General features: G+C 42.4%; 1 protein-coding gene across 5 annotated transcripts in view; it reads right to left on the bottom strand.

Moving 5' to 3' along the window:
* Nucleotides 1-20,592, bottom strand: part of ada (adenosine deaminase) — a 62,147-nt gene that overhangs the window by 17,953 nt on the left and 23,602 nt on the right. For all 5 annotated transcript variants that reach the window (XM_043710314.2, XM_043710312.2, XM_043710313.2 and 2 more), the window contains exons 5-6: nucleotides 17,384-17,499; nucleotides 15,890-16,014 (exon numbers count right to left, since the gene is read on the bottom strand). In XM_043710314.2, the coding sequence (XP_043566249.2) occupies nucleotides 15,890-16,014; nucleotides 17,384-17,499 (241 nt within the window). The remainder of the gene's footprint in view (nucleotides 1-15,889; nucleotides 16,015-17,383; nucleotides 17,500-20,592) is intronic.

Below are 20,592 nucleotides of genomic sequence, written 5' to 3' on the forward strand. Positions count from 1 at the left end.
CACACTGAGGTCAGGAGTTCAGGATGTTACCAAGAAGAAAGAGAAAAATATCACAAAGAGAAAAAAAGAAATAAAAAGAAAGAAATGGATGGAGCAAACAAGCTCTGGCTGAAGCAACCTACTCCACTACCATCCCGCTCTGCTGCCATCCTACTCATTCTTGGATGCTAACACTTTTAGCAAGATTTTTGAAACACTCGACCAGCCTTTGCTCATCATCGGAGATGATTTTGGTAAGTGCTCATCAGGCATTCTGGTAACATGAACTGATCACCATATCAGAATCCTTTGAGCTGAGTTTTTATCCGAGCCAGATGAGTAAAGGAGAGAATCACCATATTTGGAACAGTGGGTTTACCAATTAATCTTGAGTAGTCTCTGCAAGCAGGTTATGAAAAAGTAGTGCCTGGAATATTCAGTCCATGTCTTACAAGTATAAAAGGAAGGATGATCACTCTGTACATCTTTGCCATTTGCTGACAGAATAATTCCTCTTCCCTATCATACAGTCTGATATTTTGTAATAGATAAAGCTGATCTTAGTTTTAATTTATTCAATTTGTCAACAATGAGAACTACTTCTAGGAGAGCACTGTGAAGTCAATACATTTGTTCACTGCTTCAAATGTTTAACCATTCACAATAATAATTGACTTCATAGTGCTTTCTGGGGCAGTTTGATAAATGACTTCAGTTTTTTCGATGCTGAGTACAAAGTTGTCATATGCCAATAAGAAGCAGTAGATGGTACGTCGCATTTCTTGATCTGATAAAGATTTTCACTCATCGTGACACTGCAGTCATGACCACAGCTTCAGCATTTTGATTTTTGCCTGTACTCTCAAACAGATCCCAGGAACAGGCCCTTTGGTGCTCCAAGCCTGTGCTGCCAAATTTTGCCCTTCCATACCAAAACAGCCTTCACTTACAGGATCCGTATCTCACTATTCCCTCCCTATTCACGTATTCGTTCAGGTGCTTCTTGAAAGCTGCTGTTGCGTCTGATTCCACCACCTCCTCTAGCAGCACATTCCAGGTGCTCACCACCCTTTGTGTGAAAACCGTGCCTCACACATTTCTTTGAAACTTACCCCCTTGCACCTTAAACCTGTGTCCCCTAGTAATTGACCTCTCCAACTTGGAAGAAAGCCTCATACTCTTCTCCTCAAATTGGAGATTTTGCCATCTCTATGATACCTAATGTGGATTCTATTTCCCTAACAATAGGATGCTTCAGAAGGCATGACAGAGAACATTAGGCTTAACAAGACAGTAGCCACCGCCACTCTTCATGCTTTGCGAGTCAAAAAAGATCACAAAATGATCTACTATTCAACAAATTGGAGAACTTGCCACTTTGGAACCATTGTACAGAATGACAAATTTTCAGTACTGCCATGTTGCCAAGATTTTTCAGAGATTCTCATGATTAACTATGTCAAAAACTTTAATCAGATAAACAAACTGGGCGGCACGGTGGCACAGTGGTTAGCACTGCTGCCTCACAGCGCCAGAGACCTGGATCCAATTCCCATCTCGGGCAACTGTATGGAGTTTACACATTCTCCCCATGTCTGCGTGGGTTTCCTCTGGGTGCTCCGGTTTCCTCCCACAGTCCAAAGATGTGCCGGTTAGGTGAACTGGCCATGCTAAATTGCCCGTAGTGTTAGGTGAAGGGGTAAATGTAGGGAAACGGGTCTGGGTGGGTTGCTCTTCGGAGGGTCGATGTGACTTGTTGGGCCGAAGGGCCTGTTTCCATACTGTAAGTAATCTAATTTAATCTAAAAATCTTAGTTCCGGTTCTGCTCTTGCCATTTTTCCTGGAGTTAACATGCAACAAACAGTCAATTGTCCCAGCTTCTTTTCTGAAATTGCACTTTAGAGGATTTTTAAAAATATCTGGTATTTATGACAAAACTCACCTCAGTCAGCGTAAAATAGATTGCGGTCATGTTTATTGGAACAATCTGAGATACCTTTGGTATATCCACTGCTTTTAATCCTTCTTACTGGTAAGTGTCTAAGTATCTGATACCATGTGAGGAAGAATCGTAGAATCCCTACAGTGTGGAAACAGACCCTTTGGCCCAACAAGTCCACACCGACCCTCCAAAGATTAAACCCACCCAGACCGAATCCCCTACTACTCTACATTTACCCCAGAATAATGCACCCAACCTACACTATGGGAAATTAAAATGGCCAATTCACCTGACCTACAAATCTTTGGATTGTGGGAGGAAACCGGAGCACCCGGAGGAAACCCACACAGACACTGGGAGATTGCCACCACTTCTGCCCTCACCAACGCCACTCACCTGCATTCTACTGACACGCCCCCCCACCCCACAGATCTCACTGTCACCATCCCCACCCCCCAGAACCCTGAGGGAAACATCACCCCTGCTCATGACTCCACCTCCATTCCCCCCACCACCACACCCACTCCAGTTACTGGCTCTGCCTCCACTCCCAGCTCCACACCCACACCAGATCCCAGCTCCCAGCTCTGCCGGGTTTTCACCATCCCTCCAGACCTACCCCTCACTGAGGATGATCAGTCCTCAGCAAAGGACTCACCTTCATCCCCCTCCGCCCACGCATCAATGAATTTAATACATGCCGTGACGTCGAACACTGCTTTTGCCACCTCCGCCTTTGAGCTTACTTTCACAATCAGGACTCCCGCCCATCTTCTGAGGACCCCTTCGCCCACCTCCAACACACTGCATCCACCTGGACTCCCCGGGCTGGCCTATTACCCGCTCTCGACCTCTTCATTTCCAACTGCCGCTGGGACATTAACTGCCTCAACCTTTTACGCCCCTCCCCCACACCAACCCCTTACCCTCACAACGCGCAGCCCTCCAATCCCTCTGCTCCAATTCCAACCTCACCATCAAGCCAGCGGATAAAGGGGGCGCAGTGGATGTCTGGTGCACTGACCTCTACACCGCTGAAGCCAGACGGCAACTCGAGGACACCTCTTCCTACCGCACCCTTGTTCATGACCCCACCCCCATCACCAAACCATTATCTCCCAGACCATACACAACCTCATCACCTCAGGAGGTCTCCCACCCACAGCTTCCAATCTCATAGTCCGGGAACCCCGCACTGCCCGGTTCTACCTCCTTCCCAAGATCCACAAGCCTGACCACCCTGGCTGACCCATTGTCTCAGCATGCTCCTGCCCCACTGAACTCATTTCTACCTACCGCAACACTGTCCTATCCCCCCTAGTACAGGAACTCCCCACGTATGTTCGAGACACCACCCACACCCTCCACCTCCTCCAAGACATCCGTTTCCCCGGCCCCCAACGCCTCATCTTTACCATGGATATCCAGTCCTTCTACACCTCCATCCGCCATGACCCGTGCCTCCAAGCCCTCCGTTTCTTCCTCTCCCAACATCCCCAATAGTACCCTTCCACTGATACTCTCATTCATTTGGACGAACTGGTCCTCAACCTTAACAATTTCTCCTTCGAATCCTCCCACTTCCTCCAGACCAAAGGGGTAGCCATGGGCACCCGTATGGGCCCCAGCTATGCCTGTCTTTGTTGGCTACGTAGAAAAGTCCATCTTCCGTAATTACACCGGCACCATTCCCCACCTCTTCCTCCATTACATTGATGACTGCATTGGCGCCACCTCGTGCTCCCGCGAGGAGGTTGAGCAATTCATCAACTTCACCAACACATTCCACCCTGACCTTAAATTTACCTGGACCATCTCTGACACCTCTCTCCCTTCCTGGACCTCTCCATCTCCATTAATGATGACCGACTTGACACTGACATTTTTTACAAACCCACCGACTCCCACAGTTACCTGGATTACACCTCTTCCCACCCTACCTCCTGCAAAAATGCCATCCCGTATTCCCAATTCCTCCGCTGTATCTGCTCCAGGAGGACCAGTTCCACCACAGAACACACCAGATGGCCTCCTTCTTTAGAGACCGCAATTTCCCTTCCCACGTGGTTAAAGATGCCCTCCAATGCATCTCGTCCACATCCCGCACCTCCGCTCTCAGACTCCACCCCTCCAACCGTAACAAGGACAGAATGCCCCTGGTGCTCACCTTCCACCCGACCAACCTTCGCATAAACCAAATCATCTGCCGACATTTCTGCCACCTCCAAACGGACCCCACCACCAGGGATATATTTCCCTTCCCACCCCTTTCCACCTTTCGCAAAGACCGTTCCCTCCGTGACTACCTGGTCAGGTCTACGCCCCCCAACAACCCACCCTCCCATCCTGGCACCTTCCCCTGTGAACGCAGGAATTGCAAAACCTGTGCCCATACCTCCTCCCTCAACTGCATCCAAGACCCTAAAGGAGCCTTCCACATCCATCAAAGTTTTACCTGCACATCCATCAATATCATTTATTGTATCCGTTGCTCCCGATGTGGTCTCCTCTACATTGGGGAGACTGGATGCCTCCTCGCAGAGCGCTTTAGGGAACATCTCTGAGACACCGCACCAATCAACCACACCGTCCTGTGGCCCAACATTACAACTCCTCCTCTCACTCTGCCGAGGACATGGAGGTCCTGGGCCTCCTTCACCGCCACTCCCTCACCACCCGACGCCTGGAGGAAGAACGCCTCATCTTCCGCCTTGGAACACTTCAACCCCAGGGCATCAATGTGAACTTCACCAGTTTCCTCATTTCCCCTTCCCCACCTCACCCCAGTTCCAAACTTCCAGCTCAACACTGTCCCCAATACTTATCCTACCTGCCTATCTTCTTTTCCACCTATCCACTCCACCCTCCTCCCTGACCTATCACCTTCATCCCCACCCCCACTCAGCTATTGTACTCTATGCTACTTTCTCCCCACCCCCACCCTCCTTTCATTTATCTCTCCACCCTTAAGGCACTCTGCCTGTATTCCTGATGAAAGGCTTTTGCCCAAAATGTCGATTTTACTGCTCCTCGGATGCTGCCTGAACTGCTGTGCTCTTCCAGCACCACTAATCCAGAATCTGGTTTCCAGCATCTGCAGTCATGGTTTTTACTATCCACTGGGAGAATGCACAAACTCCACACAGTCGCCGGAGGCTGCAATCAAACCCGGGTCCTTGGCGCTGTGAGGCAACAATGCTAACCACTGAACTACCATGCTGCCCCTCTGAAAGGATCCTCTGTCTTTGGCAGAGGGACAGGTTCAACCTTTATTAACAGTAAAGGCTTATTACCTAATGCCAAATAGGTAATCACGATTCATCTGAGGCAGGGGTTGGTTAGCCGGCTCATTTGCAATGTAAAGTAATACCAACAGTGTGGGTTTGATTCCTGCACTGGCTGACATTACCATGAAGTCTCTGTTATTGCTCAGGCAAGAGATTAGGTTTTAAGTGTTTTTAATGTTTCCTGGGTAACTACCAACCCAAGCTTGGAGGAATTGTCCAAAGATTCTGACTATAGCTCACAGTCATGGACTTTTGTGGAGGGTCATTAGAAGCAGGGAATTGCCAGCAGGAAATTCAAAATGCCCCTGAACAATTCCCATGGAGGGCAACACTTTGGCATATCTGCAAGGTCCAGTCATGCACAGTGGATTGCACTTTTAGTTTGCAACAAATCAGGAAACCTGGAGATCTGGGCTGTCGTGTCTAAAAGAACAGTGGGAACAGTGGGATGATGAACTGTTTCACCTGATAGCAAAGGTAAGATGAAAAGAAGAGCAAAACCAGAACATGAAAAGAATCAGAATGAGGTAGAGATTGAAATTGTTAAACAAGACATGGAGTCCAGAAGGCATTCAAGACCCTAATGGAAACAAGAAATGCTGTTCCACAAGCTTACACTGTGCTTCATTGGAAAATTGCAGTGGAATGAGTGGTGGGGACCTCTAGGCGCGAGCATGTGGAGAATTAAAATTGAAAAGAATGCTCGCAAAATGGATGGAAAGCTTTCTGTAAACCAATCACCCAAACTATGCTCAATCTAATCTGTACTCTATCCCTTTCTTCACAAATGCTGCCTGACCTACCAAATATTTCTAGAATTTTCTGTTTTTTATCTCACATTTCCAGCGTTTGCAATATTTTGCATCTGTCTTAGTGTTCCAAATTATTTTTGCATGGTAAGTGAAAAATTCTTTGTCCCGGTCCTATTCAGGGTACATCCCTCACCACTCTTCCAGTACACTGTTGTCTGAATCAGTGTCATTTCCTGGCCTCATCCTCAGCTGGAAATTTCAATCAGCTTTGCTTTCAATTTCCATTCTTTCCATGGTCCACCTCTAAGTCTTCCTTTCCTTGAATTCTCCGTCTGTACCTGGAGATGACTGTTGACCAATATGCATAAAGCTCATGTCCTCTCACTCTGCATCTGAGACAGTACTCTATTTCATGTTCCCAATTACTTAGCTGCATCTGTCTAATGACACCACATTTTATATCATTGCTAACAATGCAACCTCTTTTTTTTTTAAGACCACATGCAAGGGTTTCCCTCAATGGTTGACAAGGCTATTTTAGTCCCAACTGGTCTCACATCTGTACTCACTCTGCCCAACCTCCCACAGCCATGACAATGATCTCTTTATTCCCACCTTCTATTCCACCATTCAATGGATCATCTGATAGCATTTTAGACACAGCCACATCCAGCTCAATGCCATTCCCTCCCATCAGAATTCTGAAGAGACACCATTCTCAATTCGCCAGTGCAATTCATCAAATACCCCAACACACCATTCCACAATACCCTCTTGTGCAATCAGGCGATACAACACATGCATCTTTATCAACCTTTCTCACCGTTCAGGCTTCCATAGACACCTTCCAGGTGACTCAGCGATTTACTTGAACTTCTCTCCATTTAAGGTACTCTACTCGCTGCTCATGCAGTCTTCTCTACACTGCAGAGAACAAACACAGGTTAAGTGACCATTTGGCAGACACTTCCATTCCGTCTGCAAGCCTGTCACTGAACTATTGGTGACTTTAACTCTTCATTTCAATCTGACCTTTTTATCCTCGGACTCCTGTAGTGTAATGAAGCTCAGTAGAAGGTCAAGGAACAGCACCCAAACTTCAATTTAGGTATTTTTTAGCCTTTTGGATTTAACTTTGGGTTCACCAGTTTCAGAACACAAGCTCTGCTGTCATTTCTCAGACAACAGTTATCGGTGCCATTTCCACCTCTCTAAACCGAGATGGTTTTCTTTATCCTTATCTGATCCATTTTCAGCCACCTTTGTTTGCATCATCATCTCCTTTGACATTTAATCCTTCCTGCCTTCAACCCGATCGCAAACACTTTTTTTGTTCTTTGTTCTGTGTTCATTTCAGATCTGCAGCATCCAGAGTATTTTACTTTCATTCTTAATTTTTGCTGTTGCTACCTGTTTATCCTTGCTTGAAACCTGTACTTTTTCTATTTCTGATGAAAAAGCACTAACTTTTGGTTCTTTCTTCACAGATACTGACAATCAAATTGGGTATTTATGATATTTTATGTTTCTATATCATAGATAGTAGAGACAGAGAGAGGGGGAATACAGAGACTTAGTCAGTGAAGACGCCAGAGAAAAATAGATGGGGGTGGGAGGGAAGTGAGAGAGCGAGAGCGAAAGTGAAGGGAAGCCAGAAGAAGAGGAAGCCGCAGAGAGAGAGAGAGACACTCACAGAGAGAGAGAGAGAGAGAGAGAGAGAGAGAGAGAGAGAGAGAGAGAAAGAGAGAGAGAGAGAGAGAGAGAGAAACTAGGTGCACCTATAACATAGAAGTGCTGCAGCCAACGTATGTGCAATTGTGTATGTTTGTAAAGGGTTTTTTTGTTGCATCACTGCATAGTGCCAAAAGGAACTAAAGAATACTACAGCTCAACTCCACCTTGTAAGAGAAGTCTCTGAGGGATTAGGTTCCCCAACATAGCCTCATATTGAGATTACGGTAGCAACCTGATCACATGCAGGACTAAGAGAGCAGAACAGAAAATTCTGGAGTCTCAAACGCTTCAGTGCATAAGGGCAGGATTGAACAATATGTGGAATAAAGAAGTGGTAAAGATTTTGCACACTTATTTTGAATCTATCTTCACAATTGCAGGCTCTAAAAGTATCACAATAAAAGTGGAAAACGTTGTGGACTAAAGGGTGAAAGGAACTTTAAACAGTTATCAATAGAGAACAAGTACTAGAAAAGCTAGTAGAATTAAAGATTAATACATTCCTATGCCTGATGCCCTGTATCCAGATCCTACAATAAGTGGCTCATAGATAATGGATGCATTTCTTGTGATCATGTAAAATTCCACAGATTCTGGAAGTTCACGGCTAAACGGAAAATTGCAAATTTGACATCTCTATTTAAGAAAGGAAGGAGACAGAAAGCATGAAACTATAGACCATTTAGCCAAATTGGGAGGATGTTGGATTCCATTACTAAGTAAGCATCAGCAAATTATCTGAAAGAAATCATAATACAAATAGTCAAATGGTTATAAGAAAGGGAAATTTGTCATTTTTGACCAGTTTACAAGACTATTTTGAGAAATGTAACAAACGGCAGATAAAGGGAAGTAGATATAATTTGGATTTCTTAAAGGAGTTCAATAAAGTGACACCAAAAGGGTTACAGTACAAGATAAAACTTCAGTGTTTGAGTTGGTGTATTAGCATGGTTAGATGATGGGTTAACTAACAGAAAACAGAGCCAAGATGAATGGATTATTTCCCAGTTGGAAAAGTGTATTTAGAGGAATGTTAAAAGAATCCGTGTTGGGGCCCCAATTATTTGAAAACTTGGATAAAGAGACCAAATGTCTTGTAAGCAAATTTATTGGTTGTACAAGGAAAGCTAGGAAAGCAGTTTGAGGACAAACAAAGGGAATAAGGGTTGTAGAAAGGTAAGAGATTGGGCAAAAAAAGACAAATAGAGTTTAATGTAGGAAAATGTGAGGTTACCCACTTAGCAGCAAGAATAGAAAAGCAGATTATTATTTAAACAGTTAGGAATGTCTGTAGAATGCTGCAGTACGGAAGGATCTTGCTGCCATTATAATGAAGCACAAAAATAAACCAATAGGTACAGCATGTAATTCAGAATGACAATGAAATATTGACTCTTATGGAGTATAAACGTAAGGTGGCCTTGTTAGGACTGTATAGGGTCCGAGTGAAATCACTCAAGATGCTGCATTCTCTTATGGTCTCCCAACTTAAGGAGTTAACTTTGATTTGGAAGTAAATTGAGAAGGTATATTAGGTTGATTAATGGTTGAGTACGTTAGACTTCAGAAGAATGAGATGTGATCTAATTAAATCAAGTACATTTCTAAGGGAGTTTGATGGAGTCAATGCTAAGATGATGTTTCCTCTTGTTGGGAATCCAGAATTAAGGGGCACAGTTGATTATCAGGTTGCCCACTTAAGACACTCACCCATAATGGGATTTGAACAAGTGTCCCCACATCGTTAGCATGGGCTTCTGGATTATTAGCCCAGCAGTGTTACCAAATGCCACAATCTCCTCTCGTTGTCCTGCTCAGGCAGTTGTGGTCATACAGTTGGTGAATATATTCACAATGGAGACAAATTCTTGAATTAGAGGAGAATCAGGGGTTACAGGGGACAGACAGAAAAGTGAGTTGAGGCCATGAGTTTATTAAATAGCACAACAGGGTCAAGGGATCATCAGCTGAAAATGTGTTGCTGGAAAAGCGAAGCAGGTCAGGCAGCATCCAAGGAACAGGAGAATCGACGTTTTGGGCATAAGCCCTTCTTCAGGAATGAGGAAAGTGTGTCCAGCAGGCTAAGATAAAAGGTAGGGAGGAGGGACTTGGGGGAGGGGCGTTGGAAATGCGATAGGTGGAAGAAGGTCAAGGTGAGGGTGATAGGCCGGAGTGGGGTGGGGGCGGAGAGGTCAGGAAGAAGATTGCAGGTTAGGAAGGCGGTGCTGAGTTTGAGGGATTTGACTGAGACAAGGTGGGGGGAGGGGAAATGAGGAAACTGGAGAAATCTGAGTTCATCCCTTGTGGTTGGAGGGTTCCTAGGCAGAAGATGAGGTGCCTTCCTCCAACCGTCGTGTTGCTATGGTCTGGCGATGGAGGAGTCCAAGGACCTGCATGTCCTTGGTGGAGTGGGAGGGGGAGTTGAAGTGTTGAGCCACGGGGTGGTTGGGTTGGTTGGCCCGGATGTCCCAGAGGTGTTCTCTGAAACGTTCCGCAAGTAGGCGGCCTGTCTCCCCAATATAGAGGAGGCCACATCGGGTGCAGCGGATGCAATGGATGATGTGTGTGGAGGTGCAGGTGAATTTGTGGCGGATATGGAAGTATCCCTTGGGGCCTTGGAGGGAAGTAAGGGGCAGATGTGGGCGCAAGTTTTGCATTTCTTGCGGTTGCAGGGGAAGGTGCCGGGAGTGGAGGTTGGGTTGGTGGGGGGTGTGGACCTGACGAGGGAGTCACGGAGGGAGTGGTCTTTTCGGAACGCTGATAGGGGAGGGGAGGGAAATATATCCCTGGTGATGGGGTCCGTTTGGAGGTGGTGGAAATGACGGCGGATGATACGTTGTACATGGAGGTTGGTGGGGTGGTAGGTGAGGACCAGTGGGGTTCTGTCCTGGTGGCGGTTGGTGGGGCGGGGCTCAAGGGCGGAGGAGCGGGAAGTGGAAGAGATGCGGTGGAGGGCATCGTCGACCACGTCTGGGGGGAAATTGCGGTCCTTGAAGAAGGAGGCCATCTGAGTTGTACGGTTTTGGAACTGGTCCTCCTAGGAGCAGATGCGGAGGAGACGATGGAATTGGGAATATGGGATGGCGTTTTTATAGGGAGGCAGGGTGGGAGGAGGTGTAGTCTCGGTAGCTGTGGGAGTCGGTCGGTTTATAGTAAATGTCCGTGTTGATTCGGTCGCCCGAGATAGAAATGGAAAGGTCTAGGAAGGGGAGGGAGGATCCCGAGAGAGAAATGCAAAACTTGCGCCCACACCTCCCCCCTTACTTCCTGCCAAGGCCCCAAGGGATACTTCCATATCCGCCACAAATTCACCTGAACCTCCACACACATCATCTATTGCATCCGCTGCACTCGATGTAGCCTCCTCTATATTGGGGAGACAGGCCGCCTACCTCTGGGAACACCTCTGGGACACCCAGACCAAACAACCCAACCACCCCATGGCTCAACACTTCAACTCCCCCTCCCATTCCACCAAGGACATGCAGGTCCTTGGACTCCTCCATCGCCAGACCATAGCAACATGACGGTTGGAGGAAGAGCACCTCATCTTCCGCCTAGGAACCCTTCAACCACACGGGATGAACTCAGATTTCTCCAGTTTCCTCATTTCCCCTCCCCCCACCTTGTCTCAGTCAAATCCCTCGAACTCAGCACCGCCTTCCTAACCTGCAATCTTCTTCCTGACCTCTCTGCCTCCACCCCACTCCGGCCTATCACCCTCACCTTGACCTCCTTCCACCTATCGCATTTCCAACGCCCCTCCCCCAAGTCCCTCCTCCCTACCTTTTATTTTAGCCTGCTGGACACACTTTCCTCAATCCTGAAGAAGGGCTTATGCCCGAAACGTCGATTCTCCTGTTCCTTGGATGCTGCCTGACCTGCTGCGCTTTTCCAGCAACACATTTGCAGCTCTGATCTCCAGCATTTGCAGTCCTCACTTTCTCCTCCAAGGGATCATCAGGCCTACTCCCTCCTCCTATTTCATACGTTCCTCGCTTCAGTTAACAGTCCTGTTGTATCTGGGAATATCCTCTCTCACCTCAGCTGCATTGTTGCACTAGTCCTGAATTTAATATAATGGCATGTCTATTAAAACTATGAAGTAATCTTGGAGCAGTCTGATGGAGGCAGATACCATAATCCCCATTTACTGTCTTTTGCGTGCTTCCTGGTTGCAAAATAATGATGAAATATACCTTCCTGGATGCAATACAATGTTGAAATATACCATACCCAATCTGCAATATGCAAAGGACCTGAAGGTCAAAGGAAAAATAAGTTAATAGCCTCAGGCAGGCTTCCAAGGGATTGCGAGCCAACTTTACACTATATTAAGGACATGGGTAATGGATGCATCTGCTAAGTTTCTTGTAATTTTGCTGCACCCTTACTCAATATGTATGGTAAGCCCTTCAATTAATCTTATACAAGCTTCATATTACCAACTGTGAAATAGGACATCAGGACAGTTTATTACTGCACTTTGTGCTGCATCTTTTTTTTTCAACACGAAAAGTGCTTCCACAAAATTCACCTCATAACTAACATGTTTAATTCATGTTTACACTGTGCACTGTTCAAACCTCCAATATTAGTACTAATCCAGCTACAGTATATAGTGCTGTCTAAACTTGCACTCTATACTAGTTAATATGAAAATTAAGGCATGGTATTATTAAGACACTAATAATTGTGTGATCTTCATTTTAGATGTGCTGTTAAAGCAACACTTCAATGCATCTTTTTCTGTTGGGTCAGCTTGTCTCAGCTGTTAGAGGTTGGCTAAAGGGATAGCTAGTAATGGTGGTCTGGTCTTACACTACTGGTAGTTTACTTAGCTTTATGATGTTTGGGACAAAGAAATTGCAGGGTACAAGCAATAAACTGGATCTTTCACAAACTAATCCAGTTAGATCCAATACAAATTCCCGAGGTTGAATTACCTCTTTTCGTGTTATGTTATTCAATTATTCTGAAAGTTGTGTCCAATGGATTTAGCCCGTCGATATTCAGGGTGGCATGAAATGACTGGATGCTGGCATTTTTAATTATGCCAACTGGTGGCAGAGACTGAGGAAAATCATCCACTTGACACTTTTCACTGCAAATATTGTAAAAAATTTACACTTTTTTTTAACGTGTGCAGCAAGTGTGTTCGGTAACAAATAACAACCCTTACACCCCTCACCTCCCCAAAAAACAAGTGAGACAACCCATTAAGAGCTGATAAGGCAACGATGTTCCGACAGGCAGCCTATCAGGCACCTTGACATTAGTGTGTCAGATTGCCAGGAGCTGCTGGCCAATCAGAGTCCGGCTGCTTCTAATTTCTGAGGGCTACTGATTGAGGCCTACTCTAGAGGGAATCCTGCGGAGAACAGATAAGGCCTATTTTCTACTCTCACAGGTTAGGGCACATGAGGAGAGGGGGCTTTGGAGACAAGGACAGGGGATGTATCTTTCAGAAGCTAATACTCACCATCTGTGCTTCCATCTGATAAACCCTTTATTGTAGCAATTGGAGGATAGAATGGTAATGTTATTGAATATCCAGAGACCCAGGCTAATGCTTTGCGGATATACGTTTAAATCCCACCATGGTAGATGATGATATTTGAAATTAATAAACCTGGAATTAAAAGCTACCTCAGGGTAACCATGCCTGATTCATTAATATAACTTAGGGAAAGAAAATTAATGTAGCTAACACTTAACAGCCCTCTGAAATGGCCAAGCAAGCCAATCAGTTGTATCTAACCACCATGGTCTAAAAAAGGACTGAAACTGGACTGACCATCTGGCATCTACCTAGAAACAACAAATGCCAGGCTCAGCCATGTCGACCCTAGTACATTATCCAGGCTTGGGCTGATGAGTTCCAAGTAATATTCATGTCTAGTAAGAGCCAAGTAGAACATAACCATGCCCGTTGATGTTCAATGACATTATTATCTTGGAATCCTCAAAAATCAATATCATGGGGAGGAGGACTGGACGTAACTGGACTGACCATCTAAATACTGTGACTACAAAAGTAGTTCAGAAGCTAGGAATTATGCAGTGAGTAGCTCACTTTCTGCCACTCCAATGTCTGTCCACCATCTACAAAGCACAAGTCAGGAAAAGCTGGTGAACTGCCCTGTTGAACAGCAGCAGTTCTTATAGTATACCCATGGTGCAGTTAGAAAGAGTGCGCCAGATTTGGATCCAGACACAATGAAGAATTGGTAATATAGTTCCAAATCAGGATGGTGTTTGCCTTGGAGGGGAAATTGCAGATGGCGGTATTCCCACGCATCTGCTGTCCTTGATCTTCGAGATGGTTGAGGTTGTGGGCTTAGAAGGTGATGTCAAAGGAACTCTTGTGAGTTATTACAATGCATCTTGTAGATGGTGCACATTGTTAACTATAGTGAAGGAAATTAATGTTGATGAGGGTGCATGTGGCACCAATTGAACTGTTTTGTCTTGGGCAGTGTCAAGCACCTTGAGTGTTCTGGGTGCAGTCTTTTAGGATTTTCATCACACTCCTGATTTGTGCCTTGTAAGTGACATTGAGGAGACAGGTGGTGAGTTACCTGTCACAGAATTATAACCATTGTAATTAGTTTCGACTAAAGGCTAATTTCCAGGATCTTGGTTCAGTGACAGTTTTGTGGTCGAATGTCAGGATGAAATGGTTAAATTCTCTCTTGTTTTTGGAGATGATCATTGCCTGACCTTTGTGTAGTGCAAATTTAGATTTTGAAAAATGAAAACCATCTTCCTTTGTACTAGGCATGATCCAATTCAAGGAAAGTTTTGCCCGATTTCCATTGACATCAGTTTTGCTAGGCCTCCTTGATGCCATACTCAGTTAAATGTTGCCTTGATGTCAAGATCAGTTGTTCTCACTTTACCGCTCAAGTTCAGGTCTTTTGTTCATGTCTGCACCAAGCTGTAATGAGGTCAGGAGCTGAATGGCTCTGATAGGACCCAGAGTATCAGTGAGCATGTTATTGCTTGTGTGCATGTCACTTGGTAGCACTGTTGATAACACCTTGAATATTTGCTAATGATAGAGAGTTGACTGATGACACTCACTACTGAATGATTAGTGGCACACAGCCTCTTCTGAGGCCTCACAACGGTGAATCTGAATTTGCTCTTCAGTGACCTCTAAATTGTTTTGAGTGACCATTTGAGCAACAGTCCTCGGCAGCATTGGATGTAATTAATATTTTGGGACTGTTAAATTTAGCAACCTGTTGAAATGATCTATTCCTGAATGTTACAATGTTCTCAGTGCTTTCTCCTATACCATGAGAACATACACAACAAAAAGGACTTAATCACAACATATATTAAAAAATTCATAGAAATCAATTTATATAAGGTGGGAAATTATTATTCAGCAACATATACCACTTTGATGTGTAAATAATGGGTATCCTATCGGATGTACACTATTTTCTCTTATTATATGCATACTCATACTCATAGTCAAATGCAGAGCAAATAATAGAGATTTAGATAAAACATTTTACTTGTTATGATTTAATATTATTGGCATGTTACTTAACCAGAAAGTGTTATTATTGTGATTGGTGATATACAAAATAACATTTCTGAGAGATTACAATATTTCTTGTAACTACTGAATGAAAATTACCTCAATAGTGATAAAATTTTTGCCATACATAATATACAAAAGGGATCTTAAAGTAACCATAAAACACACTCTTCATGAGGATACCATTTGAGCAGTCGATCTTGCGTGTAATCATGGACAACAGCCAATGAATTAATCAAGTCTCCCACATGTGGGAGGATATTCTATCTGTAAACATTCTTTATGAGTATGTAACACAAACATATACCCAACCTACTGGTTTAAAGATACACAAAACCTTTTTGGAGTTCTGCAAATTAGCTAACCAAAATTTCCGTAGAAATATTACTTTTATTGTGCTTTCCACTTATGATCCACCAGATAGGAAAACCGGATGATGATATATTGGAGAGATCTGTACATATCCTATGAAAGTATATTCTGATGAAGTGCAGTAAGAGATTCACAGAGTGGGCTCTAAAATTAGTACTACTTTTTGTAATTTCATGTTTCTAGAAGCTAAACTGGAACCCATTTTTTTTGGTAATTTAATATCCCCATCAAGTTAAACTCATCATGTTATGGATAACCACCTACCTCATAGGCAGTGCAATGGCCTGAGTTGAGTTTACAGTTTAAAGACTCATCACCTGCCAAGTCCATACCCACAACACCTTCATTGCGATACTTCTTACACAGGCTCACAATTTCAGTAGACCATCCTGAAAACATATCAATACCATCTTATGATCATTGCATTCTTTAAGGAGATGCTGCTACAACTCATTATTAACAATTCAATAATAAGTTATTGCATTGATTTATTAATCACAACTCTCTGGCTTTGCTTTTATCAAACAACAACTGCCAATATTTCTATAGTACCTTTGGTTGAATAAAACACCCAAGACACTTCACAGGAGCATGATAAAACAAAATTTGACGCTGAGCCATACAGCAATATTGGTGGCAGATGATCAAAAATGTTTTCAAGGAAAAAGAATCAGTATCTCAAAGGAGAAAAGTGGTAGAGTTAGGAAGAATTGGCAGGCAGCTGAAGCTATGTTCACTTATAGAATGCATAAGAGATCAGAAGTAGAAAAAATGTCTATCTCAGAGAATTGTGGGATTGGTGAAGATAAGAGGTAGAGGGGGAAGGGCTATGGAGGAAGGAAGGGCTATGGAGGAATAAAAAAAATTAAAGATGAAAATTGCTTAACTAGGAGACAATGCTGTTTAAGAAGCACAGGGCTTATGCCTGAATAGGGTGGCATGAGTGAACTTTGGTTGACTTCAAGTCGAGGGAGATACAGAAGGCTCGGAGTGCTTTGGAGTATTCAATTCTGGATGTAACAAAGAATGCAGCAGTAGATGAGTTAAGACAGGACAGAATCAGGTAAAATAAGAGAGTTGGAAATGGTTGTTTCAAATTAAGAATTAACTGGGATTACTTTAGTTTACATCTCCTTCTTAAAAAACAGCAAGTTTATGCCCTATTTTAGTGTGAGCCAGATAAAAGAAAGACCACTTTTCCACAGATAATAGCAAGAGTGGCACAAATCATTTGGAAATCCACATATGATCACACATTAAATCAAAAAGACTAAGAAATAACTTGACTGAAACATGTAAAAATCCAAGGTGTCTTCACAGGGCAGTATGTGAACTCTTAAGGGAGAATGTTGAACTTGGGACATTGTTTATAAATGAGGGATTTCTCATTTAAAACTGAGATTAGGTAACTCATTTTCTCTTGGAGGGTCTTGAACCTTCGGGGCTGTATTTCTGAAAACATAGTGAAAGTAGAGTGCATAAATATTTTTAAGACAGAGGTAGACACCACATGCCCACAGTTCTAGACTCCCACCCCCCCCCCCCCCCAATTAGGGGAAACATCCTCACAGCATTGTTATTCAAACTCTAGGCTCAGGTAGGAGAACTGAATCACAGCTTAATTTAAGCAGAAAATTGGACAGTGACAGAGAAATATGATAGAAAATTACAAGTAGTTTCAGAGAGACAGTCTTAAAAAATAGAATTAAAATGATAAATGAACAGGTCGAAAAATATATGCTGCATGAATAATATTACCTGGCATATGACGCATGCAGCAAAGAATGGACCTTGCTTTGATTTTAAAATGTTTTTCTCCTTCCTGGAAACCCTGGTTGACAAGATGAACTACTTCATCTGGAGTCAGGTCCCCTCTGATTATGAACATAAACACAAGAAGCAGGTCAGACTTTTGATAACTAACTGTCACAGGAAAGAGGATAGAGCTCGATCGTGTCATTTTGTACATGTGAATACAGTTAGAAAAGGTAAAAAAAATAGTGGCCTAGCCAGTGCTGCACATATGCCATGAAAGAACTTTTTTTAAAAAAACTGGATTAAAAAGACTGGATTAAAAAGACTGGATTAAAAAGAATGTTAATTTTATAAAGGGAAGTAATTATGTTTGCCAATTAATTCTACATGATATTAGTTGAGCTCAGAAGCATTACACTGTATGTGTTTCTGTAAGATATTGAAGATAACTGTTCAATAAACTCCAAATAATAAGATTTATTGTAGTTTGACCACTGCTTATATCACAGACCATCAGAGGTGAAACACTGGCAAATTAAGTGTCCTTAATTTTGAACAAAGTCCATCTAAAAGAATAGGTGAAAAATTTAAAATACCAATATCTCATCAAATAAAATATCATAACACAAACACAACAAAACACAGAGAAATTGGAAACTTTACACTTTTAGTGTCACACTACTATTTTCTCATTGAATTCACCATCACTGTCAATATATGTAAAATGGATTTGTAACATCTGTATTTGGACCACTTCTTTATCTGAGCAAACTTAGGCAAATAATAACAAGCCTCAGGAGCTGAAGAAGAACATTTCTCACTCTATATGTGTGCCATGACAGTGGCAGGGAGACGATTGTTCCTCAGAGGTTACAGTTTCAAGTACAAGGACAGCTTCAAAAATTACTTTCAAAATAATAATCAGGTTAACAGTGCTCATGGTTATTTTGGTACAAATGTCACACTAACTTCAGGTGACAGCAGACAGCATGTCAAAACATGCAGGTTTAGAATGTTTTTCCCAGATTCATCAACCTACTTTTAGCTTTACAAAAACAGAATCTGACTGTTTGGTTACCTCACTGAACAGTGGATAGTTCCTGTACATGCATCAGTAAATACTATGTAAACTCACCAGAGAAAATTTCATCAAGTCATTGACTATAGACATGTTAATAACCATAAACCTCTGACCCATAAATTAATCCTTACTATATGTTGTATCAATCCCTCAGTTTTTTATGTTGTTGGGAATTTTTGTTTTAAAATCTGAAGTTAGTTTTTCTGCAAAATCTTCCTTTATTATTTCAATCTGATCTCTCCCTCTTTCCTGTTCTCTACTTCTTTCAAAGTTGACTTCACCATTTTAACAATCCTTTGATCTGATGAATTAAGAAATTACTCAATTGTTTGCTCTTTTCATTCAAATATCACAAGCTCTATGGAGGCTTCCACAATCATTTCCATTTCAAACTTTCAATAGCTTGCAGCATAAGATATCACAGAGATGAAGCAGGCAATACCAAATCTAACAAAAATCAGTGCTGTATGTTGACCAAATGCAAGGATTTTTGGGTTAATTTATGTGGTATCTGTACATGGTAAAATGTGCCAAGAAAAGTCCAAAGTTCTCACATTTGCACAACACTATTAGGATAATTAACTGAGCTCAAAACATGGTAAATTTATGCTTGCTAGAAGCAATATACACTCAGAACCAGTTCTCTGAAACCAGAAGAAATATATACAATCCTCACACTTATTTTTAATCACATGAGAACTCAGGAACCTACAATTCCTTTCTCCATGATAATTCTTCAGCAGATCAGGTTCAACTTGCAAACTTTTCTCCTGTAATATGAATTGTTGTGACAATTTGAAATTTGGCATTCTTGTGTATACCCTGATGAGTGCAAGCTGAATAGCTCCAGTAATATGCTTCCCTTTTTAGCAAGATTCCAGTTCAGGTGTCATTCACTACATTAAAAAAAAAAACACTTTTGCCCATTTCTCACCTTGTCAATTATATCAATACAAAGTCTATGATTATTAGCCTTTCTGCCAATGGAAAGAGTTTCTCCCCATCTACTCTCTTAAAAACCCTCACCATTTGAACACATAGCACATCTCCCTTAACCATCTCTGTGCCAAGGAGAATAACTCCAACTTTTCTCGTCTTTCCTCATAACTAAGTGTCTTATCACTGGTACCATTCTAACAAACGTCCTTTCCACCTTCTCCATGGCTCCTTCAAAAGCAATATATTTATGGTAGTTAACAAATGTTATCACATTTAGCGTATCAAAAACAAAGAGTCTTCTCCTAAGCTTTATCAAACATGAAATTGATCTTTGGAAGTAGATGTTAACTTCTTGTGTGATCAGACATTACCACAGAAAAAGAAAGTCCACATTTCACATCAAATTCAGACTAATTAATGGGCTGAATACCTGCAATACCCAATAAATCAGCACAAATTAATTCTGGTGAGTTAGTTGTCCAAAGTAGCAGAGAGTAATCATTGACCATATTCTTTCTCAAAGATCGAACTCATATCTCCATTGCACATACAGCTTTCAGTTAATACCACTATTCAAGATGGTTTGATATAATTTATATTGAATAATGTATGACCTTCAGGAACCTCTAAGCAATTATTAAGTAGTGCAATAGTACATGATAACATTTGTAACTATGTGACATAAATCTTAATCTATTTTTCAAAAGCATACTCCAGCTGTAATAGTCAGATTGTCACTTGTTATCAACAACATTTAGCACAACAAAAGGGATTATGCCATCGATCAAAGAATTTCAAATAACACGTGCATAAAGCAGCAACGTTAAGGTGCAGTTTCTCCACTTTCAAGAGCACTCATGTATCACAATAACTGACCATTATGAGCTTTCTTTTTAAAAAAATCTTCATGAGCTGAAACTACTAAATAAATCAAATAACCAATACAAAAAGGAAAACTGTTTAAATTTATTATAAGAGTTACCAATGAATGTGTTTGTTTCTGAGCTTATTGTCAGTAATGACTAAACTAGAATAAGACAGATAAACAACATAAACTCCTAGATTGGAATTCTATGAGAGACTCCTCAGATGTTGTTCAACAAATTAGCAGGATGTTGTTTGAGAAAATAAAGGACAATAGAAGCTCTGTGGGTGCAATTTATTTAACTTGGGACTTTGCAAAATGAAGGAG

This window comes from Chiloscyllium plagiosum, unplaced genomic scaffold (assembly GCF_037043375.1).
Source record: "Chiloscyllium plagiosum isolate Xiang-an unplaced genomic scaffold, Cpla_swu_hap1 HiC_scaffold_15, whole genome shotgun sequence".
Classification (NCBI taxonomy): domain Eukaryota; kingdom Metazoa; phylum Chordata; class Chondrichthyes; order Orectolobiformes; family Hemiscylliidae; genus Chiloscyllium; species Chiloscyllium plagiosum.